Genomic DNA, 22291 nt, shown 5'->3' on the forward strand with positions numbered 1-22291 from the left:
TCATATTTTATCCCTGTATCTGGAAGACCTTCCAGTTGTCCTTTTCCTACCCAAAGTGACAGTGAAAGTGGTAGTCACGATCAGTTGTGTCCGATTCTTTGTGACCCCGTGAACTGTAGCCTGCCAGGTTCCTCTGTCCATGGAATTCTCCAGGCAAGAATACTGGAGTGGGTTGGCATTTCCTTCTCAAGGGGATCTTCCTCACCCAGGGATCGAACTCTGGTCTTCTGCATTCCAGGCAGATTCTTTACCGTCTGAGCTACCAGGGAAGCCCTTTCCTACCCAAAAGCTCTCCTTATTTTGGGGCCTAGGTTACATTTCATTTAATATATGATGTCATTGTAGCACACACTATTCTTTCTGAACTCATTTGTTGCCCTTATACCTTATTCATCCATTAGTCATGGTACGTTGCTGTGGGATATGTCTCTCTTTTGTACCTAATTTTTAGGGGGTAAGTTAATGTAGAAGATAAAGTGTAGAGTTCGAAGATAAGTTGATTTAGCTGTGTGGGACTTCCCTGGTGGTCCGGTGGCTGACTCCATGCTCCCAACGCGGGGGGCCCAGTTTCCATCCCTGGTCAGGGAACTAGATCCTGCATGCCAAAGCTAAAGATCCTGCCTGGTGCAATAAAGATTGACGATCTTGAGTGCTACAACTAAGACTCAGTGTGGCCAAATAATTTTTTTAATTAAAAAAATAAATATTAAAAGATTTAATGTGAGCTTAAGCTGGCCATTAAGAAAAATGTGTGTATGTATATATGCTTAATTTTTAAAATAGCTATTACATTTTTTGAATAGGTAAAATTTTTTCCAGAACTTAGTAACGAGGGAGATACAGTGAAAAATCTTTTGGTCTTGGTCTGCAATCAAACTAGTTTTCCCCCCACTGTTACTTGTTTCTTATATATCCTTGTAGAGTTTATAAATTTTTTCTTCCTTTTTCTTTTACACAGAAGCACACTGTATGTAGTCTTAGATACATTTTTTTTTTTTTTCACTTAAGTTACCTGGGAGATCTTTTCGTATCACTACACAGTAAGTTCCTCATTGTTCTTAATGTTTTATGGATATACCATAGGTTAACCTGTGATTGGGAGTTTTTACTTGGGTAAAGTCCCAAATAATTTTAAAATCTGAAAGACTATTGGGCCTTATAAGAGGACTGTATTCTTTATTTTTCTATATTTCTACAGTGTGTTGCAGTTTTTAAGCACTTTATATTCTTGAAGTAGATCCTCACAAAAACTCTATAGGTGTTACAAGGTAAATAAAGAAAGGAAATGTCTATTTAGGATTTTTTGACTGTGGTGCAAGATTCAATAAAAGCTCCACCGTGCCCTTTTCATGTGCTGTACTACTGGCAAATAGAGAGTTTACTTGAGAAACACAGCCTGCTTTGTAGGGCTGATAAAAGTCTTCATTACTTCATTTATAACCATTTGTGTACTTCCTTCACTTTACTTACTTCCTTAAAACCAGCAGAGCATGTAGAAAAGGATCTCCACATAAATGAAGCTTTGAGAAACAAAACAAATGTAGACAGAAGATATGCAAATGTTATTTTTATAGATTAATTTTTTAAATTGTAAAAAATCCTAACTGAAATATATGTATGCAGAAAAAAGTGACTTGCTTAATGGAATTGGAAGTATTCATTGAGGTGAATGTGGCTCCTTAAAGCAATTGAATGGGTAGGGCTGAGAAAAACAGGGAAGATTTTAACCTGGGATTTAACATCTAATAAGATTCTGTGTTAGAGGAAGTACCGCTTTAGCTGTAGAATTTGACCTGTTTAGAATGCACAAATGAAATGGAAGGAATTTAAGTTTTATTTTTAAATTTTCATTTAATATGAAACACAATTAGTACTCAAATAGCCCAAACTGCTAACTCAACTACCTGAATGTTAAAGTGTGCATTTAGATTATGGCAAGACCAGAACGCAAATTCTCTGCAAAATATTTTCAGCCATTTTGGTGACTCTTGAGATATTTTTGCTATTGATTTTTTTATATATTTTTAAACCAGGCAATTGATTTCTTTCTCTTTTATACTTTTATACTCATTTTGTGCCCTCATTTTATACTCTTTTATACTCATTTTATACCCTTTTATACTCATCCTGAAAACTTAACCTAGCATCATGGAGTTATAGAGATGGTTGGACGACTAGAGATTACTAATCAATATTTGATATATTTGTACATTAACCTGGCCCTTTCTGTTGAACAAAAGAGAGAAGTGAAGCGGAGCGAGGTTGTGGCCAGCCTGGCTTGGCCACCTTATCCAGAGCCCCCAGCCGCAGCTCTTCAGTACCTTGTGGTTTCTTTCACAGCTTTGATTGACAGACACTGTTCCTGCCTGGAGAGTCCCAGGGATGGGGGAGCCAAGTGGCTGCCGTCTGGGGTCACACAGAGTCGGACACGACTGAAGTGACTTAGCAGCAGCAGCAGCTCTGCCTGGGGAGATGTTCAATTCTGAACACATTCCCTTGCTCTTTCCCCCCTTTTTCTTTCTAATGTGGGCCAATTTATAAAAGCCTACAAGGAATATGTGCAGAAGGGAATGGCAGTCCACTCCAATATCCTTGCCTGGAGAATTCCATGGGCGGAGAAGTCTGGCAGGCTGTAGTTCGTGGGGTCGCAGAGCCAGACACAAGTCTAACTAACACACACACAAGGAGTACTACAGATCTTTCATGGGGCCTGGCTCATTGTAGGCAAGTAGAAGAGACTTGTTTGAAGTGAACCAAAACTGGAGAGGGAATGAGACCCTGTCGATAACAAGTGGGGAACCTGGCAGCTGGCAGTTTATTTTTCATCTTTCTCTCCCCAGGGTAGGGGCAGCCGTTTGTGTTCCAAGCGTGAAGGTGCCACGTGCTGCTTAGTGGATGCCTCTAAACTGCTCTTTCTCCCTTATAGGTCCTCTCCCATAACCTGTGCACGGTGCTGAAGGTTCCACATGACCCCGTTGCCCTTGAAGAGCACTTCAGGGATGATGACGAGGGACCTGTCTCCAATCAGGGCTACATGCCTTATTTAAACAAGTTCATTTTGGAAAAGGTATGATTCTAACCTCTTCCTGCTTATAGCGGGTGTTCAAGTTACACATTACAAGTGGGCCCCACACATCTTTGTTGGTGAGTTCCCTAAGGAGTTTAGTTGTGAAGCATCTCGAGATAAATCAGAATGAAAGAAGAGACTGACAGTGCTTCCTCTTTCTCTCTCTTCTCCAGTGTCTTCTAAACCTTGGTTTGATACTTTTACAACTGGCTCTTTTTTTGAAATTAAGAACTGTATTTTGTGTTAATCTGCACCTGTCATCTCTTTGGGAGCTTTTCTTTTTCCTTTGTAGATTCTGGTTCCACATGTACCAGAATTGTTAAAGCATGGATTTGATATATGATTTTTTGTTTTGAATTCTGGTTCCACATGTACCAGAATTATTAAAGCATGGATATGATGTGGTAAAATATCTATACTTTATAGATACTATACAGCAAAGTTTTCATCCTGGACTTTTCTGGGTACCACGTGGATGTTTCCTCTAATATATTTTAACTAAGGATGCTATAAACTATTAGGTGTTTGGAAGCCAAATATAACCTACTGGTATTTTCTGCCTCATTTGAGGTCTCCTTTGGTTTGGATAATTAAAAATGACACATTAAATTGTTAGATATAATGTTCATTTTTTTTTGAAGAAAATCATCTAAATTAATGGCACATTTAACTAAAAACATTTGTGATTTAAAAGTTATGAAAGATAGGAATTCCCTGGCAGTCCAGTGGTTAGGACTCTATGGTTTCACTGCTGTGGCCTGTGTTCAATCCCTAGTTGGGGAACTAATATACTGCAAGATGCAGCCAAAAAAACTAATTAAGTAAAGTCTTAAAAAATTACATAAATTGGCTTATTGTTAAATAGGCACTTAGTAAAAATATATGAGATAAAAAGTGAACTCCCTTTTTAGTCTGAGTCTTTAGGAGTAACCACTTTTAATTATTTGCTGACCCTTTTATATGCATACAAACACACACCTATACAGTACATAGTGTTTTATTTCTGTCCCAATAGGATCGTGCTACATAAAGTTCAGTTTGTTTTTTTAACTAAGCAATATATTACTGTCATCTTTCCATATTATGTACATTTAGTTTAGATATGAAAAGTAATCATATATGCACATTAAGGGTTGGGAGCTCCTACTTTTGCTTATTTATAATATATAGCATGAATTTTGGGGGTATATGTTAAAAATGTCTTTCAAAAAGTGACGGTGATAATACCTTTAAATTAAAAATAAAATACATTATAAAGCCTACTTTCCAATCACCTAAATACCATAACTACTGACATATTTTTTCCTATGATTTAAAAAATTTTTATAGCTATTTATATGTATAAATTCTTTTTATAATTTAGTATCTTTTTATAATACCAAAGTACAATAACTAAAATGTATAATAATAATTTAAGTTATTGGTTTGGAAAATGCCAAAATGTTGGTCAGCATTTTTTTTTAAATCACATTTTATTTTTTTAGAAATTTTGCAGCAAAGACTGTCAAAACTATAGTCTGTTCATTTAGGTAGTATTCTTTGTACCTATATCTATTATTTTATATAAGCCTCAACAATACAATTTATGCTCTTTATTTGTATGTGTGCGTATGTTTATATAAATATAAAACATTGCCTTGGTCATGCTTTTCTTAGAAAAGAAACTGCAGAGGGAAAAACCACACCAAAATGAAATGTAAGACTTAAACTTGCAAAAACCACCTATTGTATGATCCAGTTTATATGAAATGTCCAAAATAGGCAAACACATGAAGATACAAAATAGATTAGTGGTTGCCAGAGGTGGAGGGAAGTGGGAATGCTGAGTGACTACTGATGGGTTTGAAGTTTCTTCTTGGGGTGATAAAAATGTTCTAGAGTTAGATAGTGATGATGATTGTAAAACCTGTGAATATACTGACTACTACTAAAATGTACACTTCAAGAGTGAATTTTTTGGTATGTGAATTATATCATGATAAAAAAATTTTAAACAAATTACATATAAACTATATAATTGTTTCTATATATTGCAGTATTGTTAGTTATTGACACAATGCTGTGCAGTAGATCCCAGATCTTTTTCATCTTACAGCTGGAAGTTTGTACACTTTGATCAGCATCTCCCCGTTTCCACTCCCCTCTCTCCAGCCCCTGACCACTGCCATCCTATTCTCTTATTTCTTTAAGTTCATTGTTTTAAATATTCTACATAAAACTGAGAACATATAGTATTTGTCTTTCTCTTAAATTGTCTTAGCCATGGTTAGTTAAAACAACTTCAGAATCCTGAGTTTACCATTTGATATTTCTGTGTTAATTTAAATAAAAGTCAAGAGGTTTTGAATACAACTGCAGTGGTGAGAATGTTTATATTCCATTAACAGCCCCTAAGACAAGAGAGCCTGTTGATGAGGGTGAAAGAGGAGAATGAAAAAGCTAGATTAAAACTCAGCATTCAAAAAACTAAGATCAGGGCATCCGGTCCCATCACTTCCTGGCAAATAGATGAGGAAAAAGTGGAAGCAGTGACAGATTCTAGATTCTTGGGCTCTAAAATCACTGTTGATGGTGACTGTAGCCATGAAATTAAAAGAAGCTTGCTCCTTGAATGAACAGCTGTGACAAATCTAGATAGCATATTAAAAAGCAAAGACATCACTTTTCATACAAAGGTCCGTCTAGTCAAAGCTATGGTTTTTCCAGTAGTCATGTATGGATGTGAGAGTTGGACCATAAAGAAGGCCAAGCGCCAAAGAATTGATGCTTTGGAATTGCGGTGTTGAAGGAGACTCTTGAGAATCTTGCAGTGTTGAAGGAGACTCTTGAGAATCCCTTGGACATCAAGGAGGTCAAACCAGTCCTTAGTGAAATCAACCCTGAATATTCACTGGAAAGGCTGATGTTCCAATACTTTGGCTGCCTGGTGCGAAGAGCCAACTCATGGGAAGGGACCCTGATGTTGGGGAAGATTGAAGGCGAAAGGAGAAGAGGGTGGCAGAGGATGAGATGGTTAGATAGTATCACCGACTCAGTGGACATGAATTTGCGCAAACTCCAGGAGATGGTGAAGGACAGGGAAACTTGGCGTGCTGCAGTCCCTGGGGTTGCAGAGAGTTGGACATGACTCAGCACCTGAACAGCAACAACAACAGGATAAGTGGTTAGCAAATGAAGCCTGCCCAGATCCCACATAAGGGGTCAGATTAGGCGTATTCCCCTCCTTTTCGATCAGTACCTATTTTAATCACGTGTAGGCTCCAGTACTCTTGCCTGGAGAATCCCACGGACGGAGGAGCCTGGTGGGCTGCAGTCCATGGGGTCTCAAAGAGTCCGACACGACTGAGCGACTTCACTTTCACTTTTCACTTTCATGCATTGGAGAAGGAAATGGCAACCCACTCCATTGTTCTTACCTGGAGAATCCCAAGGATGGCGGAGCCTGGTGGGGTCACAGAGTCGGACACGACTGAAGCGACTTAGCAGCAGCAGCAGCAGGCTGTATGAACTAGAAGCAAGACAGTCTGCAGTGGACCATCAAACCCAAAGGACCCCCTTTCTCTGTACCTCTAGGACAAACAATGCCTAGATCCCTAATTTTTTCACCTAAAGTATATATGTTAGCACTCTGGCATTGTGGACTTTAAAGAAATAGACAAAAACTTGTTGTCTTCCCTCTTTTTACAAACATGTGTTTAAAACATACTACAACCTCATTGTATTTTTACTTTTTAAAAAATTTCAGTTTATTTAAACCAAAATCAAAACCAGAAACAGAGGTACCATTTCACACCAGTCAGAATGGCTGCGATCCAAAAGTCTACAAGCAATAAATGCTGGAGAGGGTGTGGAGAAAAGGGAATCCTCTTACACTGTTGGTGGGAATGCAAACTAGTATAGCCACTATGGAGAACAATGTGGAGATTCCTTAAACAACTGGGAATAGAACTGCCTTATGATCCAGCAATCCCACTGCTGGGCATACACACTGAGGAAAGCAGAATTGAAAGAGACACGTGTACCCCAATGTTCATTGCAGCACTGTTTATAATAGCCAGGACATGGAAGCAACCTAGATGTACATCAGCAGATGAATGGGTAAGAAAGCTGTGGTACATATACACAATGGAGTATTACTCAGCCATTAAAAAGAATACATTTGAATCAGTTCTAATGAGGTGGATGAAACTGGAGCCTATTATACAGAGTGAAGTAAGCTAGAAAGAAGAACACCAATACAGTATACTAACACATATATATGGAATTTAGAAAGATGGTAACAGTAACCCTGTATACGAGACAGCAAAAGAGACACTGATGTATAGAACAGCCTTTTGGACTCTGTGGGAGAGGGAGAGGGTGGGATGATTTGGGAGAATGGCATTGAAACATGTAAAATATCATATATGAAAGGAGTCGCCAGTCCAGGTTCGATGCACGATACTGGATGCTTGGGGCTGGTGCACTGGGACGACCCAGAGGGATGGTATGGGGAGGGAAGTGGGAGGAGGGTTCAGGATGGGGAACACATGTATACCTGTGGCGGATTCATTTTGATATATGGCAAAACCAATACAATATTGTAAAGTTAAAAAATAAAATAAAATAAAAAATTAAAAAAAAAAAACCAGAAACAGTTCACACAGTAAATATGTCTTATATTTGGCAAATGTTTGATGACCTGCTGTGTGCATGTGTTTGAGCTTAAAAATTTAAAAAAAAAAGCAGAATTATGTCTGTTATTAAAATATATGGAACATACCGGGAAAGTCTCAGAAACCTGGAAATTGCGGTTTTTCAGTGCTAGAATTTGTGTGGGCTGGAAGACTGGGTAGAGAGACATGGTTGAATATCTTGAGGTGCTGTACCCTGATACCACATTTTGTTCTCCTTGATGTAACTTTCTTTAAACATCATGAGCTTTAAAGTTTTAAAATGTTCTTTGTTTTAGTATTCAGGTATTTAAAAGTTTTGTAACTGGGGGAGAAACTATATGACAAACCTCAGTTCAGTTCAGTTCAGTCGCTCAGTTGTGTCCAACTCTTCGCGACCCCGTGAATCGCAGCACGCCAGGCCTCCCTGTCCATCACCAGCTCCTGGTGTTCACCCAGACTCACGTCCATCGAGTCAGTGATGCTATCCAGCCATCTCATCCTCTGTCGTCCCCTTCTCCTCCTGCCCCCAATCCCTCCCAGCATCAGAGTCTTTTCCAGTGAGTCAACTCTTCGCATGAGGTGGCCAAAGCACTGGAGTTTCAGTTTCAGCATCATCCCCTCCAAAGAAATCCCAGGGCTGATCTCCTTCAGAATGGACTGGTTGGATCTCCTTGAAGTCCAAGGGACTCTCAAGAGTCTTCTCCAACACCACAGTTCAAAAGCATCAATTCTTCGGCACTCAGCCTTCTTCACAGTCCAACTCTCACATCCATACATGACCACAGGAAAAACCATAGCCTTGACTAGACGAACCTTTGTTGGCAAAGTAATGTCTCTGCTTTTGAATATGCTATCTAGGTTGGTCATAACTTTCCTTCCAAGGAGTAAGCATCTTTTAATTTCATGGCTGCAGTCACCATCTGCAGTGATGTTGGAGCCCAGAAAAATAAAGTCTGACACTCTTTCCACTGTTTCCCCATCTATTTCCCATGAAGTGATGGGACTGGATGCCATGATCTTCGTTTTCTGAATGTTGAGCTTTAAGCCAACTTTTTCATTCTCCACTTTCACCTTCATCAAGAGGCTTTGTAGTTCCTCTTCACTTTCTGCCATAAGGGTGGTGTCATCTGCATATCTGAGGTTATTGATATTTCTCCCGGCAATCTTGATTCCAGCTTGTGTTTCTTCCAGTCCAGCGTTTCTCATGATGTACTCTGCATATTAGTTAAATAAGCAGGGTGATAATATACAGCCTTGATGTACTCCTTTTTCTATTTGGAACCAGTCTGGTGTTCCATGTCCAGTTCTAACTGTTGCTTCCTGACTTGCATACAGATTTCTCAAGAGGCAGGTCAGGTGGTCTGGTATTCCCATCTCTTTCAGAATTCTCCACAGTTTATTGTGATGCACACAGTCAAAGGCTTTGGCATAGTCAATAAAGCAGAAATAGATGTTTTTCTGGAACTCTCTTTTTTTGATGATCCAGCAGATGTTGGCAATTTGATCTCTGGTTCCTCTGCCTTTTCTAAAACCAGCTTGAACATCAGGAAGTTCACGGTTCACGTATTGCTGAAGCCTGGCTTGGAGAATTTTGAGCATTACTTTACTAGCTTGTGAGATGAGTGCAATTGTGCAGTAGTTTGAGCATTCTTTGGCATTGCCTTTCTTTGGGATAACGTATTAAAAAGCAGAGACATTATTTTATTACTGACAAAGGTCTGTATCGTCAAAGTTGTGGTTTTTCCCGTAGTCATGTATGGATGTGAGAGTTGGACCATAAAGAAAGCTGTGTGGAACAATTGATGCTTTTGAACTGTTGGAGAAGACTCTTGGGAGTCCCTTGGACAGCACGGAGATCAAACCAGTTTATCATAAAGGAAATCAGTCCTGAATACTCATTGGAAGGACAGATGCTGAAGCTGAAACTTCAGTACTTTGGCCACCTGATGCAAAGAGCTGACTCATTGGAAGGGACCCTGATTCTGGGAAAGACTGAAGGGAGGAGAATGGGACGACGGAGGATGAGATGATTGGATGGCATCACCGACTCAATGCGCATGAGTTTGAGCAGGCTTTGGGAGTTGGTGATAGATAAGGAGGCTTGGCGTGTTATAGTCCATGGGGTTGCAAAGAGTCAGACACAACTGAGAGACTGAACTGAACTGAGCGACTATAGCACTATTTAAGAAGTCCAAAATTAGCCACTACATTTGGGGAAAATCTTATTCACAGAGCAAGTGAGGATGTGATGAAACAGTGAGCCCTTGTTTATTATTGCTTAGCCACCTGGAGTGGAATTTTGCCAGGCTTTCAGTCCAAATAAAGCAGCCGAGGTTTCCATGGTGTGGGTTTAAATTGAGCAGATTGGTGCCTTGTTTTGAAACTTGGTTGAAAAAAAACGCCAGTAGTGACTGAAGAGTGTTAACAGAAAACTTAAAGATTGTCATCAGTTATGTAATGAATATATGAAATGATGATTAAACATTTGCAATATGTGCTTTTATACGTACACACACACACACACACACGGTCTGATTTGATCCTTATGCTAATCCTATGATGCATAACTGGAATTCTTATCCCCATTTAACTCAGGAGGAAATAGAGAACATAGCTAATAAGGGGTAGATAGGTTTTGAACTTAAGCTATTTCACTTCTAGACCAGAGTACTTTTACCTGTATGTACTATTGAGGGATTAATTACTACTTTGCAGAATTAATACTTTTCTAGTTACTGGATGTATAGTAGGGGCTAGGGGAAAGTGGTTTAAAAACTATTCTCATCATCTCAAACTCTTTCATCCAGCGTCAGAACCCTTAGGTTCTTTCTCAACTGTTTTAATGTAATTTTTCTTCTTCTTCTTCAGTATCTGGTGTTCCTCAGTGTTCAGTTTGGTCATTTCTCCCCTGCCCACCCCCCACCCCAATTATTTGAGAGGTTTTTCTGCGTTCGCCTAAGAGAGTTACTAGAAGGGGTTGAGACCAAGAGATAAATTATAATGAAACTTGCTTTGCAAAAAATAATTTTTCCTTTTGGTTTCTGTATTTGCTTCTTCAAAGGGAATAATTCATGTTGTTTTTCACATTGATAGAATTTATTTTCAGCTTTCCTGAGACTTCAGATGATGATTTTGTGTGTTCATGTATTGAATATTTTGCTTCTGCTGATTGTTAACTTTTTTCTTGTTTGTTGAATTCCTTTTTTTTTTAAGTAAAGAATAGGATTCTGTAAACATCCAGGAAGAATTTTTGAATGTTTGTGAGCTCCTCCCCACCTTTTTGGGACAAAAAAACAGTGTGCCTGGATTTTCTGACAATGAATAATTGAAGAAAGTGGTATATTGTTACTTTTAAAATTTTGAGCCCCAGTAGACTACACTGGAAACTAGTTCTGAGACTTCGCTGGTAGTACAGTGGATAAGAATCTGCCTGCCAGTGCAGGGGACATGGGTTCAATTTGTGGTCTGGGAAGATCCCACATACTGAGGGGCAGCTAAGCCTGTGTACCGCAACTGGTGAAGCCCACTCACCACTGGGCCTGTGCTCTGCAGTGAGAAGCCCATGCTCCACCATGAAGAGTAGCTCCCACTGGCTGCAACTGGAGAAAGCCTGTGTGCAGCAACAAAATCCAGCACAACGTAATTAATTAAAAAAAAAAACAAACTAGTTCTGCTTCAGCGTGTTATGAGGCAATCTAAACCTTTCATGAGCTTTAATAGCCTAGTTGGCTTCTTCGTCCAAATCATTGTCAGTTCTTTTCCCTGATTCTACACATTAAAGGTTGGTCTGGGCTATTTGACTAAAAACCAGTAATCCTTTGTCAATAAGCCAAGTCCTAATTGGGGATTTATTGCTTTCTAATGTAGTCCTTTTTTTGTTGTTGTTTTTGTTTTAATTTTGTTTTGGGAACACACACACATGCAAAAGAAAAATACACAAAGAGAGCCATTTTTGTTCAGTATAATGTTTCTTCTCTCCAACAGTCTGCATTCTGTTTTCTTAGGCTGGACGTTATACTTTCTTCCCAAATGCTTACTGTCCCTTAGTTATAGTTCTACCATAAAATGAGTTTTCAAATTTCTCTTACCTTCAGCACTCAAAATGTTGTCCAATGTATACCTAACAAGTATCATGTAATAGGAAAGGGTGCGTGTGTGTGTGCTGAGCTGCTTCAGTTGTGTCCGACTCTTTGCAACCCTATGGACCGATTCCGCCAGGCTCCCCTGTCAATGGGGTTCTCCAGGCAAACATACTGGAGTGGATTACCATGCCCTCCTCCAGGGGATCTTCCTGACCCAGGGACAGAACCTGCCTCTCTTAAGTCTCCTGCGTTGGCAGGTGGGTTCTTTGCCATTAGTGTCACTGGGAAGCCTGATAGGAAGGGTGCTGCTCTTAAATTCCCCAAACCAGGCTTTTATATGATTCTTTCTTCTTATCCTTTAGCCTGTGTTGTTTTTTCTTTCACTGTTGCTTGAAAGTTACATAGTATTAATTTAGAACAATGGCCAAGTTGGACTCTTTCATCATGTTTGCAAAGTAATACAGGACTAAAAACTTCTGAGTGATTGAAGAGGTTCCATGCTGAGAAGTATGAATGACTTTATGTCATTGAACACCATGGCCAACAATATAAAACTGATGTAGTCTACAGAAATCTTATGTTTTTTTAAAGTGTCAGTTCTTTACTACAGTAATCAAGAGGGAGAGTCACCTTACTTATTTATGCCTGCAGTGTGGGGCATGTGGGATCTTAGTTCCTCAACCAGGGATCAGACCTGTGCCACCTGCAGAAGCACAGAGTCCTGACCACTGGAGTGCCAGGGTATTCCCAGAAGTACTCCTTTTTAAGATAGCAACTTTAGTGAGATATAATTTGGTGGTAAAAACCGTATCCATTAGCACTTACTGTCCTCCCCCTCAGCTGTAGGCATCCGCTAGTCTGCTTCTCACCTGTATGGATTTACTCTTACCTCTGTGGATTTACCTCTGTCTGGACTCATGCATGTGACTGGGACCATATGACCTTTGCGACTGTCTTCTTTCATTTAGCGTCAGGTTTTCACAGCTCATCCATGTGGTAGCACATAACTATTTCATTTCATGTCCGAAACATATTCCACTATGGATATACCATATTTTGTTGGCACATTCATTGGATGACGGATGTTTTGTTTTCTTCCCACTTTCGGTTATCATGAATTTACTGCTGTGAGCATGCATGTTCAATTTTTGTGCGGAGGTGTGTTTTCAGTTCTTGGTCGTATACCTAGGAATGAAATTTGGGTTATGTGGCAGCTCTGTGTTTAACCTTTTGAGGAACTGTCAAGTTGTTTTCCAGTGCAGCTATGCATTTCACTTTCTGCCAGCAGCGGCTGAGGGGTCCAGTGTCTTCATATCCTCATCAGCATTTTGTTTTTATTATAGCCATTCCAGTGGATATGAAGTACATAGCTTACTGTGTTTTGATTTGCATCTCACTGATAATTAATATAAAATACTGTTTTTAAAATTTGTTTTTTATTGTAATGGTAATAAAAGGGTATTATTGAAATTAAGAAAAAAACTTATTAAGAAAATATGTATCATCCATAGTTTAACATACAGAGGCAGTCACTGTTAGCATTCTGATATGTTTGTTTTGAGTTTTTATTTTTATTTTATTTTTGTGGCCACACTGTCTGGCTTGTGGGATCACAGTTCTCCAACCAGAGATTGCACACGCATGCTCAGCAGTTAAAGTGTGGACTGCCAAGGAATTCCCAAGTCTTTATTTATTTATTTTTTTTCCAAGTCTTTATTTTTAAAAATGTTTTTATATATTTTCAAGGGATCGTATTGAACACTTAGCATTAATATTGCCTGTCCCATGTCATTGAATTTTTTAAAAAAACCTTGAGTATAAAGATGCTACTATTTATTTAGAGTCTATTGTGTTTCAGATACTAAATGTTTTAAACAGGTGTTCTAATAAAGTCTTTATGTCAACTCTGTAGGTTAAGTACCATCATTACCACCGTTTTAAAGATGAGGAGATGGGCCTTGGGTTAAATGCTTGCTCAAGGTCACCCAAGTACTAAGTGGTATTCAGTAATTGTGTAATAGTTTTGTACTTTACAACCATGCCTTTTTTTGTTGGACTTTTTATTTTTTTCCCCACTCTTTTAAATAATAGTGACTATCCTAGGTGAATCTTTATCTGACTTTGGATCTCTTGTTAGGATAATCAACAAGTATTGATTGAACAACAAGTATTGATTGAACAACAAGTAATTAAATAGAATTATTGATCAAAGAGTATGAATGCTTTCTGAGAAAAATTTCTGCTGTTTCTAAAGCACTAAATTGACCAATTTCCCTGTCTTTTGAGAACTGTTTCTGTTCCACAAGAACTTTAGTCTTGAGCTGGGTTTGTATGAAGTTTCTAGTTTAGAGAACATGTGAGTTTAGTTTTGTAAATACTTTTAATACTTTGAATCAGAATTGAGGGTGGTATCTTATTCTTCATATGTATGAATCTTGATGTAAAGTAAAAATTTTATGTAAAAATAAGGACCACTCTACATATTTCTTTCTTGGAAATTATCTTCGGTTTGGACACCTTGAAACCACTAGCAGCAATTATTATTAAATGTGAGACTATTGATTTAATATATGTGATACAAACTAGAATTTTGGAGCCAGTTTGTTCTTGTAGATGAGATAGAGTATGGAATCATAGATTTTTAGACCTTTTATAGTTTGAATGGGCCTAGAGACCATTTCAATTTATGGATTTATTTCAATTGAGGTAACATTGGATATTGAGTGCATACCCTTCAGTGGCTTGTGTTGTTTTTCGGTAAGTCCGGTATCTTTATCATAACACACAGGGCCATGTTCAGTTTGGCTTCTACAGCCTCTCTAGCCTTCTCTCCCCTCCTTCTTGCTCACTTCAGGGCAGCCACCTTGGCCTTCCTCAGATTGCTAAGCCCCTTCTTGCCACAGAGCCTTCAGAGGCTGCTTCCTCTGCTGTGAGGTTTCCTCCACCATCATGTGGAGGTCTCGGCTTGATTGTCACTTCCTCAGGGAGGTTTCTCCAGGTAGCACCCCACCCATTCTAGACCTAACCAGCTTTCCTGTAATATACACTTGTGACATTCTGTGCTTTTCTTTTTTGCCACTCTTTTCACCATATAGGTGGTTGTGTTATTGCTGTATAGTTTGATATCTTATTACTCCCCTGGAGTGTAAGTTCTAGGATGGCAAGAACTGTTTCACCCATGTTGATGGGTTGTGTTTTTTTCTTTTTGTTATGTGCAGGAGCTTTTAAGTTTGATGTTATTTTGTCTAATCTTGCTTTTGTTGCCTGTGCTTTTTTAGCATCATGTCTAAGAAATCACTGCTCATTCCAGTATCATGAAGTTTTTCCTCTATATTTTCTTTTAGGAGTTTTATACTTTCTGGTCTTACATTTAGATCTTTACTCCATTTTGAACTTAATTTATGAATATGGTATAAGGGTCCATCTTCATTGTGTTGCATGTGGACATTGAGATTTTCCAACACCTTTTGTTGAAGAGACTGGCCTTTAAGTATAAATGAGGGTTTATTTCTGGGCTTTCTATTCTGTTTTATTAGTCTGTGTGTCTGTCATTATGCCAGTACCATACTGTTTCTTTTTTCTTTCTTCTTCTTGTTTTTTGGTCATGCTGAATGACTTGCAGGACCTTAGTTCCCCAACCAGGAATCAAACCCATGCCCTCTGCAGTGGAAGCATGGAGTCCTAGTCACTGGACTGCCAAGGAATTCCCTAGTACGTACTGTTTTGATTACTGTATCTTTGTAGTAGGTTTTGAAATCAAGAAGTATAAGGCTTCCACCTTTGTTTTTCTCAAGATTGTTTGAACTATCATGGACCTTTGAGATTCCTTGTGAATTTTAGGGTAATGTTTTTTGTTTCTGCAGGAAAAAAAAATGCCATTGAAATTTTGACGGAGATTGCATTGAATCTGTGGTAAATGCTTTGGATAGTGTGGGCATTTTAATAGTGTTAAGTCTTTCAGGCCACGAGCATAGGATGTCTTTCCACTTATTTATGTCATCTTTAATTTCTTTGAGTACTGTTTTCTAATTTTCTGTATACAAGTCTTTTTATCTCTTTGGTTCAGCTTACTCCCGAGTATTTTTGATGCTATTACAAATCAGATTGTTTTTTTAATTTTCTTTTCAGATTGTCATTGCTTCTTTCTTTTCAATTTGGATGCCTTTTATTTGCATTTCTTGCCTAATCTCTGTGCCTGGGATTTTCAGAACTATGTTGAACAGAAGTGGTGAGAGTGGGCATCCTTATCTTGTTCTTGATCTTAGAGGAAAAGCTTGCAGTTTTTCACCTTGAAGTATGATGTTAGTTGTGGACTTTTTCTGTATGATCTGATTTTGTGCCTTTTTTTTTAAAGGTGTAAATGCCATCATTTAATACACTTTTACCTTTGAGTGTTCTTAAACTAAAGAATAGTATTGACAGATTAGAATATAGAGAAGTAATAAGCCAAACAAGCAACTTATTTAAAATTAAGTAAGACAGTGAGCACTTGCACTTGCATCAAAAAGCCACTATTTATTTCCTGGGAAAGCTAATTTATGGAGAATTTGCTTGGTTTCTGATCCTATTGCAGTCTGACTTTATACACAGACTTCTTGGCTGTCTTGAAAGTAACTAACTAGTGACCAGTCAGTTGCAAAACCAGCAACTGTCTTTTCTTAAATGACTCTTTCTTAAGTTCTGTAGCGTTTGGCACTGCAGTAGCCCCTCCTTGTCTGTAGTTTCTTTTTCCGTGGTTTCGGTTGCCTGTTGTCAACTGTGGTCTGAAAATATTAAATAGAAAACTCCAGAAATAAAGAATTCATAAATCATTGTGTGTTCTTCTGAGTAGTGCGATGAAATCGCACCTTTTTGCTCCATCCTTCCCAGGGCGTGAATCGTCCCTTGTCCTGTATGTGCCACCTGTTAGTTAATATCCATCTGGGTTATCAAATTGACTGTCATGGTATTACAGTGAACACATGAGAATGTGTTCAAGTAACCCCCCCCCCCGTTTTTTTTTTTTTGGCCATGTCACATAACTTGCAGGATTTTAGTTCCATGACCAGGAATTGAACCACAGCCACAGCAGTGAAAGCTCCAAGTCCTAACCAGTGAACGACCAGAGAATTACGAAGTAACTCTTATTTACTTAAAAATGGACCCAAAGCACAAGAGTGGTGATGCTGGCAAGTCAGATAGGCCAAAGAGAAGCTTTAAAGTGCTTCCTTTAAGAGAAAAGGTGAAACTTCTCTACTTAATAAGGAAAGAAAACCTGCTGTTTTTGTAACTGTATGTTTGGTAAGAATGAATCTTTTATCCGTGAAATTGTGAAGAAGGAAAAAGAAATACTGCTAGTTTTCCTGTTGCATCTCAAAACTGCAAAAGTCATGGCCAAGTACACGATAAGTGCTTAAAGATGGAAAAGGCATTAACATTTGTACAGTGAGATATTTTGAGAAAGAGAGAGACCACATTCATATAACATTTATTACAATATGTTGTTTATGATTTTTCTTTTTATTATTATTGTTGTTAATCTTCTATTATGCCTAATTTGTAAATTAAACTGTATCATAGACTTGTATGTATAGGAAAAAAACACATGCAGTTTCAGATGTCCAGTGGAGGTCTTGGAACTTATCCCTCATGGATAACGGGGGAGGCTGCTGGGTTGGTCAGACCATCTTCTTCTTGTTTGCTCACTCAGTTTTTATGTCTTTGTGGTTCTCCTGTCACTTTGATTGTTCTTCCAGTCATCATAATTCCTTATCCTTCTCTCACTTTGTAAATGTGCAGATCCTCTGAGGTTCTGTTTTGATTCCCTCTCTTTTCTCACTTTGAGTTTCCTCTCAGTGATCTCATTGAGCGTTGTGGCTTCAGTCCTCGTCGGCATGCAGTTGATTCACAAATCTGCCTTTCCTCTTAGGTTACAGTTCCTCCTTTGATTGTCTTCAGGCGACACAAATATCTCACCAGAACTGCAGGTTGAAGATTCACATGCTTGAACGCTTTCTCTCTGCCTTGTTTGTGTCCCCTTCATCCTGTGGCTGTTCCGCAGACGTGGTTGGTGTGCGCTCCTGCTGTGCCCTTGCTCGTGCAGTCTCCTTTCCTATCCTTTGCAATACTGTTCCTTGTACTGTTTCACCATGCTTTGAGGTCTGCCCCAAATACCGTCTTTTCTGCCAAGTACTGATCTGGCCTGTAGATGACCTGGCTGTTCTTTGCTCTAAAACGGGGTGTTTCCTAAGGCTATTTATTTATTGAAATTATAAAGCTCTTTGTGATTTCTGTCTGTGTTTGCTTTTCTAGCCATAAATCTGGCCACTCCCTCTCAGGAAGTCTTAATTCACCACATGATCCACATAGAATCACTTCTTGTTCCTCGGAGCAGAGCTTTGTGCTTCCATGCATATGTCATTTCCCTTGGTGGCGTGTCTTCCACTTAGTGCTTTTTAGGGCTGTGGGTGTTTAGAGTTGATAAACTGGCCTTTGAGACTAGTCCTGTAGAGAACTGTTCCATCATACAAATAGAGTCCTTCGTCTGCTGAGTTCTCCAAGCTGTTGGGCATAGAAAAAAGGGATAGAATGTGAGCTTTGAACTCCAGTCTTGATATTTACTAGTCATGTAAACTTGGTACCCAATTTTCCTGAACATGTTTCCTGATCTGTAAAATGAGGATATTTAACCTTTATGGGGCCAACACAAAGTTTAAATGAGAAACTGCATATAAAATGCCAAGTATATGCTAAGTCCTCAATAAATGGTGTTAAAGAAAAAAAAATGAAAAGGAAAGAAAAAAGAGAAGCAGAAGCTGTTACTTTCCCTTCGTGGGGTCATTTGTGTATACTGGGGGCATGGGAAACCGTGTCAGACCGAGACTGGGTGCCGAAGGCAGAGCACAAAGGATATCTTCTTACTCTTGGGAAACTGGTTTGCCAACCACAAAGAGAAACTTCTTCCTGCAGCTAACTAGCGACTTCTTCCTTATGTTATACACACTTTGTTCATCTCTCTCTCTAAACAGAATTGCTTTGCTCGTGTTGTCCTGTTACCCACTCTGCCTCCTCCCATTCTCCATACTGTCCCTGGCCTTAAAATGCAGGCTGTGTATGTTGCTCCCTCCCACTCCTCCAAGTCAGATAAATCCTAATTCTTTACCCTGAATTATATATTCGGCTCTTCGTGATCTGGTCTTCACTCTCTCTAGCCTAGTCTTTCACCATACCACATACAGTGGGCATTTGTTTGTGTTTTTTTTTTCCTGACTGTCCAGTATCTGAATTCCTTTCTTGTGTATGGAAGGAGGACAGGACCTGTCTCATACCTCACATATTGAGAAGTTTAGATACTCATCTTCCCTCTTTCCTGGCAGCTCGGGCATAGAAATGTGACCCAGTGTGACTCTGAAGCTGCAGTGAGTGACATGGAGGCTCGAGGACTGGATCAGTGGCAACAGCGATGGCCTCACGTCATACTGACCGTGGTGTCTCCCCCTGCTGGTACCATGAGCAGTTTCAACTGCAGTTCTGACTGCCTAGCCTGGATTGTTACTGGCTTAGTTTCAAGAGTCTAGATTTTTTAGCCTTTGTGTTAGATCTTTGAGGTTACCCATTGCTTTTCCAGTACATTTTCTTATCTGTTTAAAGGAACTCAAGATAGTTTCTATGGTTTGCACTTAGGAGCAGCCTGACTTATACCACCCGCAGTACCAAGTAGCCCATTCACATTCATCTTCTGCAGTTCTTCCACACTGACCATGGTTGTTTCCACCTCTGGGCTTTTTCACGTTCTGTTCTACCGGTAACAGTCTTTACCCTGTTTTCAAACTGTTTGACTCTTGATGGTTCTTTGGGCCTCAGCTCTATCACTTTGGTGGAAATCTTTCCCCAGTTCTTAAGATTGGGTTGTTAGCCCCTCAGTGTTCCCACAGAAGCCTCTGTTTACATCTGTGTAATACTTAGCACATTATATTGTAACTGTCTTGGCATTCCTTGGAGACAAGGGCTAGCAGTATTGAGTTGGCCAAAAAGTTCGTTAGGGTTTTTCTTCAAGCTCTTATGGGAAAACTCGAACAAACTTTTTGTCCAACCCAGTATATTCAGTATCTCTGTGATGGCCCTGGCAGATAATGACTACTGTCTACATTTTATCGGTTGAATGAATAAAAACTATTGAATCATACACTGTGTTATGTTAAGATTTGTCTGTTTGCATGTCTGTTTTTCATAATAAACTGTGACTGTTCTAAGAGCAGGGACCAAGTTATTCTTCATCTTTATATCATTCATTTTTAAAAACCTGTTTGTTTGTTTCTTTATTTGGCTGTGCTGGATCTTTAGTTGTGACATGTGGGATGTAATTCCCTGACCAGGGATCAAACCCAGGCCCCCTGCATTGGGAGCACGGAGTCTTCGCCACTTGACCACTAGAATAGTTCCTTTATATCCTTATGTAGCTTAGTAGTTGGCTCATTTGTGCATGTGTGCCGAGACATTTCAGTCATGTCTAATTCTTTTCGATCCCATGGACTGTAGCCCACCAGGTTCCTCTGTCCATGGAATTCTCCAGGCAAGAGTACTGGAGTGGGTTACCATTCCCTTTTCCAGGGGAGCTTCCTGACCTGGAAATCGAACCCAGGTCTCCTTCATTGCAGGCAGATTTCTTACCATCTGAGCTACCAGGGAAGCGAACCAGTAGACCCTGAGGGAATGTTGAACGCATGATTGAATGACCGAGTGGCAGAGCTGTCTTTTTAGAATTTCAGTTAAATAGTTTTTCCCAAGAGAAAGTATCTTCTTTGACCATATAGGTAAAAATGATATCTGCATGTGGCTCATATTGAATAACTGACATTCTCAACTCCTATACCAAGATTGGTAGTCTGTTTAGAAGATAATATCTATACATGAAAAAATTACTTGACAAGCTAGTATTTCATGTGGCACGTGAGTCATATGAGCAGGTGTTACTTCAGCGTCAGGTTCAATAGAACATTCTTAATTGAACCTTTGAAAGTGTGGTATCTAAGCAGCTCCTTAGGAAATGGCTGTTGGTTAGCTGGATTGATTAAAATGGACGCCTGTAGTAGGCTTTGTCTTTCTGTTTTACTTGGTGTACATGCTACTTATTTTGGACTGATTCACTGGAATTTTTCCTCCTTTCTTTTTAGGTCCAAGACAACTTTGACAAGATTGAGTTCAATAGGATGTGTTGGACCCTCTGTGTCAAAAAAAATCTCACAAAGAATCCCCTGTTCATTACGGAAGAAGATGCATTTAAAATATGGGTTATTTTCAACTTTTTATCTGAGGACAAGTACCCACTAATTATTGTGCCAGAAGAGGTAAGGTGTGGCTCTGGGACGTTTTATGTGACTATCTTAGCATCTAATAGATCTAACTTGGAAGTATCTGTGTTAGTTCAGTGTAGATATGGAAGGAGGTCCTGTGCTAGTGTTTTTGGATCAGAGGCAAAAAAGCGTGGATCCAAAAAAGTCCCAGACTTAGTAATTTGAGGTCATGCAGTAACTCTGGATATTTACAGGCAGGGTGGGGCTCTTCCTCTTTAAGCTGTTCTAATTATAGACAAATCCATTCTCACGTTAAAGGAGTCTTTTATTCAGTATAAGTCACAACATAATTTTCTGCCTATTTAGATGTTGGCAAACCATAAGAACTAGCTGAAGGATACTATATGGGAAACACACAGGATCCAGAATGGTATTCCTAAGGCTCATTTATGTGAGGAAATACTACTCCTGTGTCAAAGTCAAGGATGGAGACTTTTTTTAAACCATACTTTACAAAAGAAATTAAAAAGGACATTTGCTTGTTTTGTTGTGGATTCTTTTCCCTGAGCTTCCAAAGGTGGGGAGAGGAGCAGGGAATGCAAGAGTAAGGCTCTGTGCTGTCTTATTGCCCTAAAAATGATACATATAATATATGCTTATTACAGTTGTAAATTTAGAAAAGACTAATAATATCAGATTAATCAACTGTAGTCTTCCCCTTAAAAAAAGTCATCTGTAATCCTCTAACATTGGACAATGTTATTTAACCTCTTGAATTTTAATTTCCTCATCTATAAAATCGGAGAAGGCAATGACAACCCACTCCAGTACTCTTGGCTGGAAAATCCCATGGACAGAGGAACCTGGTAGGCTGCAGTCAATGGGGTCGCAGAGAGTCAAACACAACTGAGTGACTTCATTTTCACTTTCATGCAATGGAGAAGGAAATGGCAACCCACTCCAATGTTCTTGCCTGGAGAATCCCAGGGATGGTGGAGTCTGGTGGGCTGCCATCTATGGGGTCGCACAGAGTCGGACAAGACTGAAGCGACTTAGCAGCAGCAGCAGCAGCAGCATCTATAAAATAGAGCTCTTAAAAATGTTTATTCTAAGAGTTGTGAGGCTTCATATTTAAAGAACTTAGTTCAGTAAGTGAAACAAGTCAGAGAAAGATGGATACATATGATTTCATGCATATGTGAAATATAAACAAAC

General features: G+C 39.2%; 1 protein-coding gene across 2 annotated transcripts in view; it reads left to right on the forward strand.

The window, feature by feature from the left end:
• The window catches only part of SWAP70 (switching B cell complex subunit SWAP70), a 76710-nt gene that overhangs the window by 20352 nt on the left and 34067 nt on the right, over window positions 1-22291 (forward strand). For both annotated transcript variants that reach the window (XM_070383911.1, XM_005896418.3), the window contains exons 2-3: window positions 2927-3067; window positions 20957-21130. In XM_070383911.1, coding sequence (XP_070240012.1) covers window positions 2927-3067; window positions 20957-21130 — 315 coding nt within the window. The remainder of the gene's footprint in view (window positions 1-2926; window positions 3068-20956; window positions 21131-22291) is intronic.

This window comes from Bos mutus, chromosome 15, assembly GCF_027580195.1.
Source record: "Bos mutus isolate GX-2022 chromosome 15, NWIPB_WYAK_1.1, whole genome shotgun sequence".
In the NCBI taxonomy this organism is placed as follows: Eukaryota; Metazoa; Chordata; class Mammalia; order Artiodactyla; family Bovidae; genus Bos; species Bos mutus.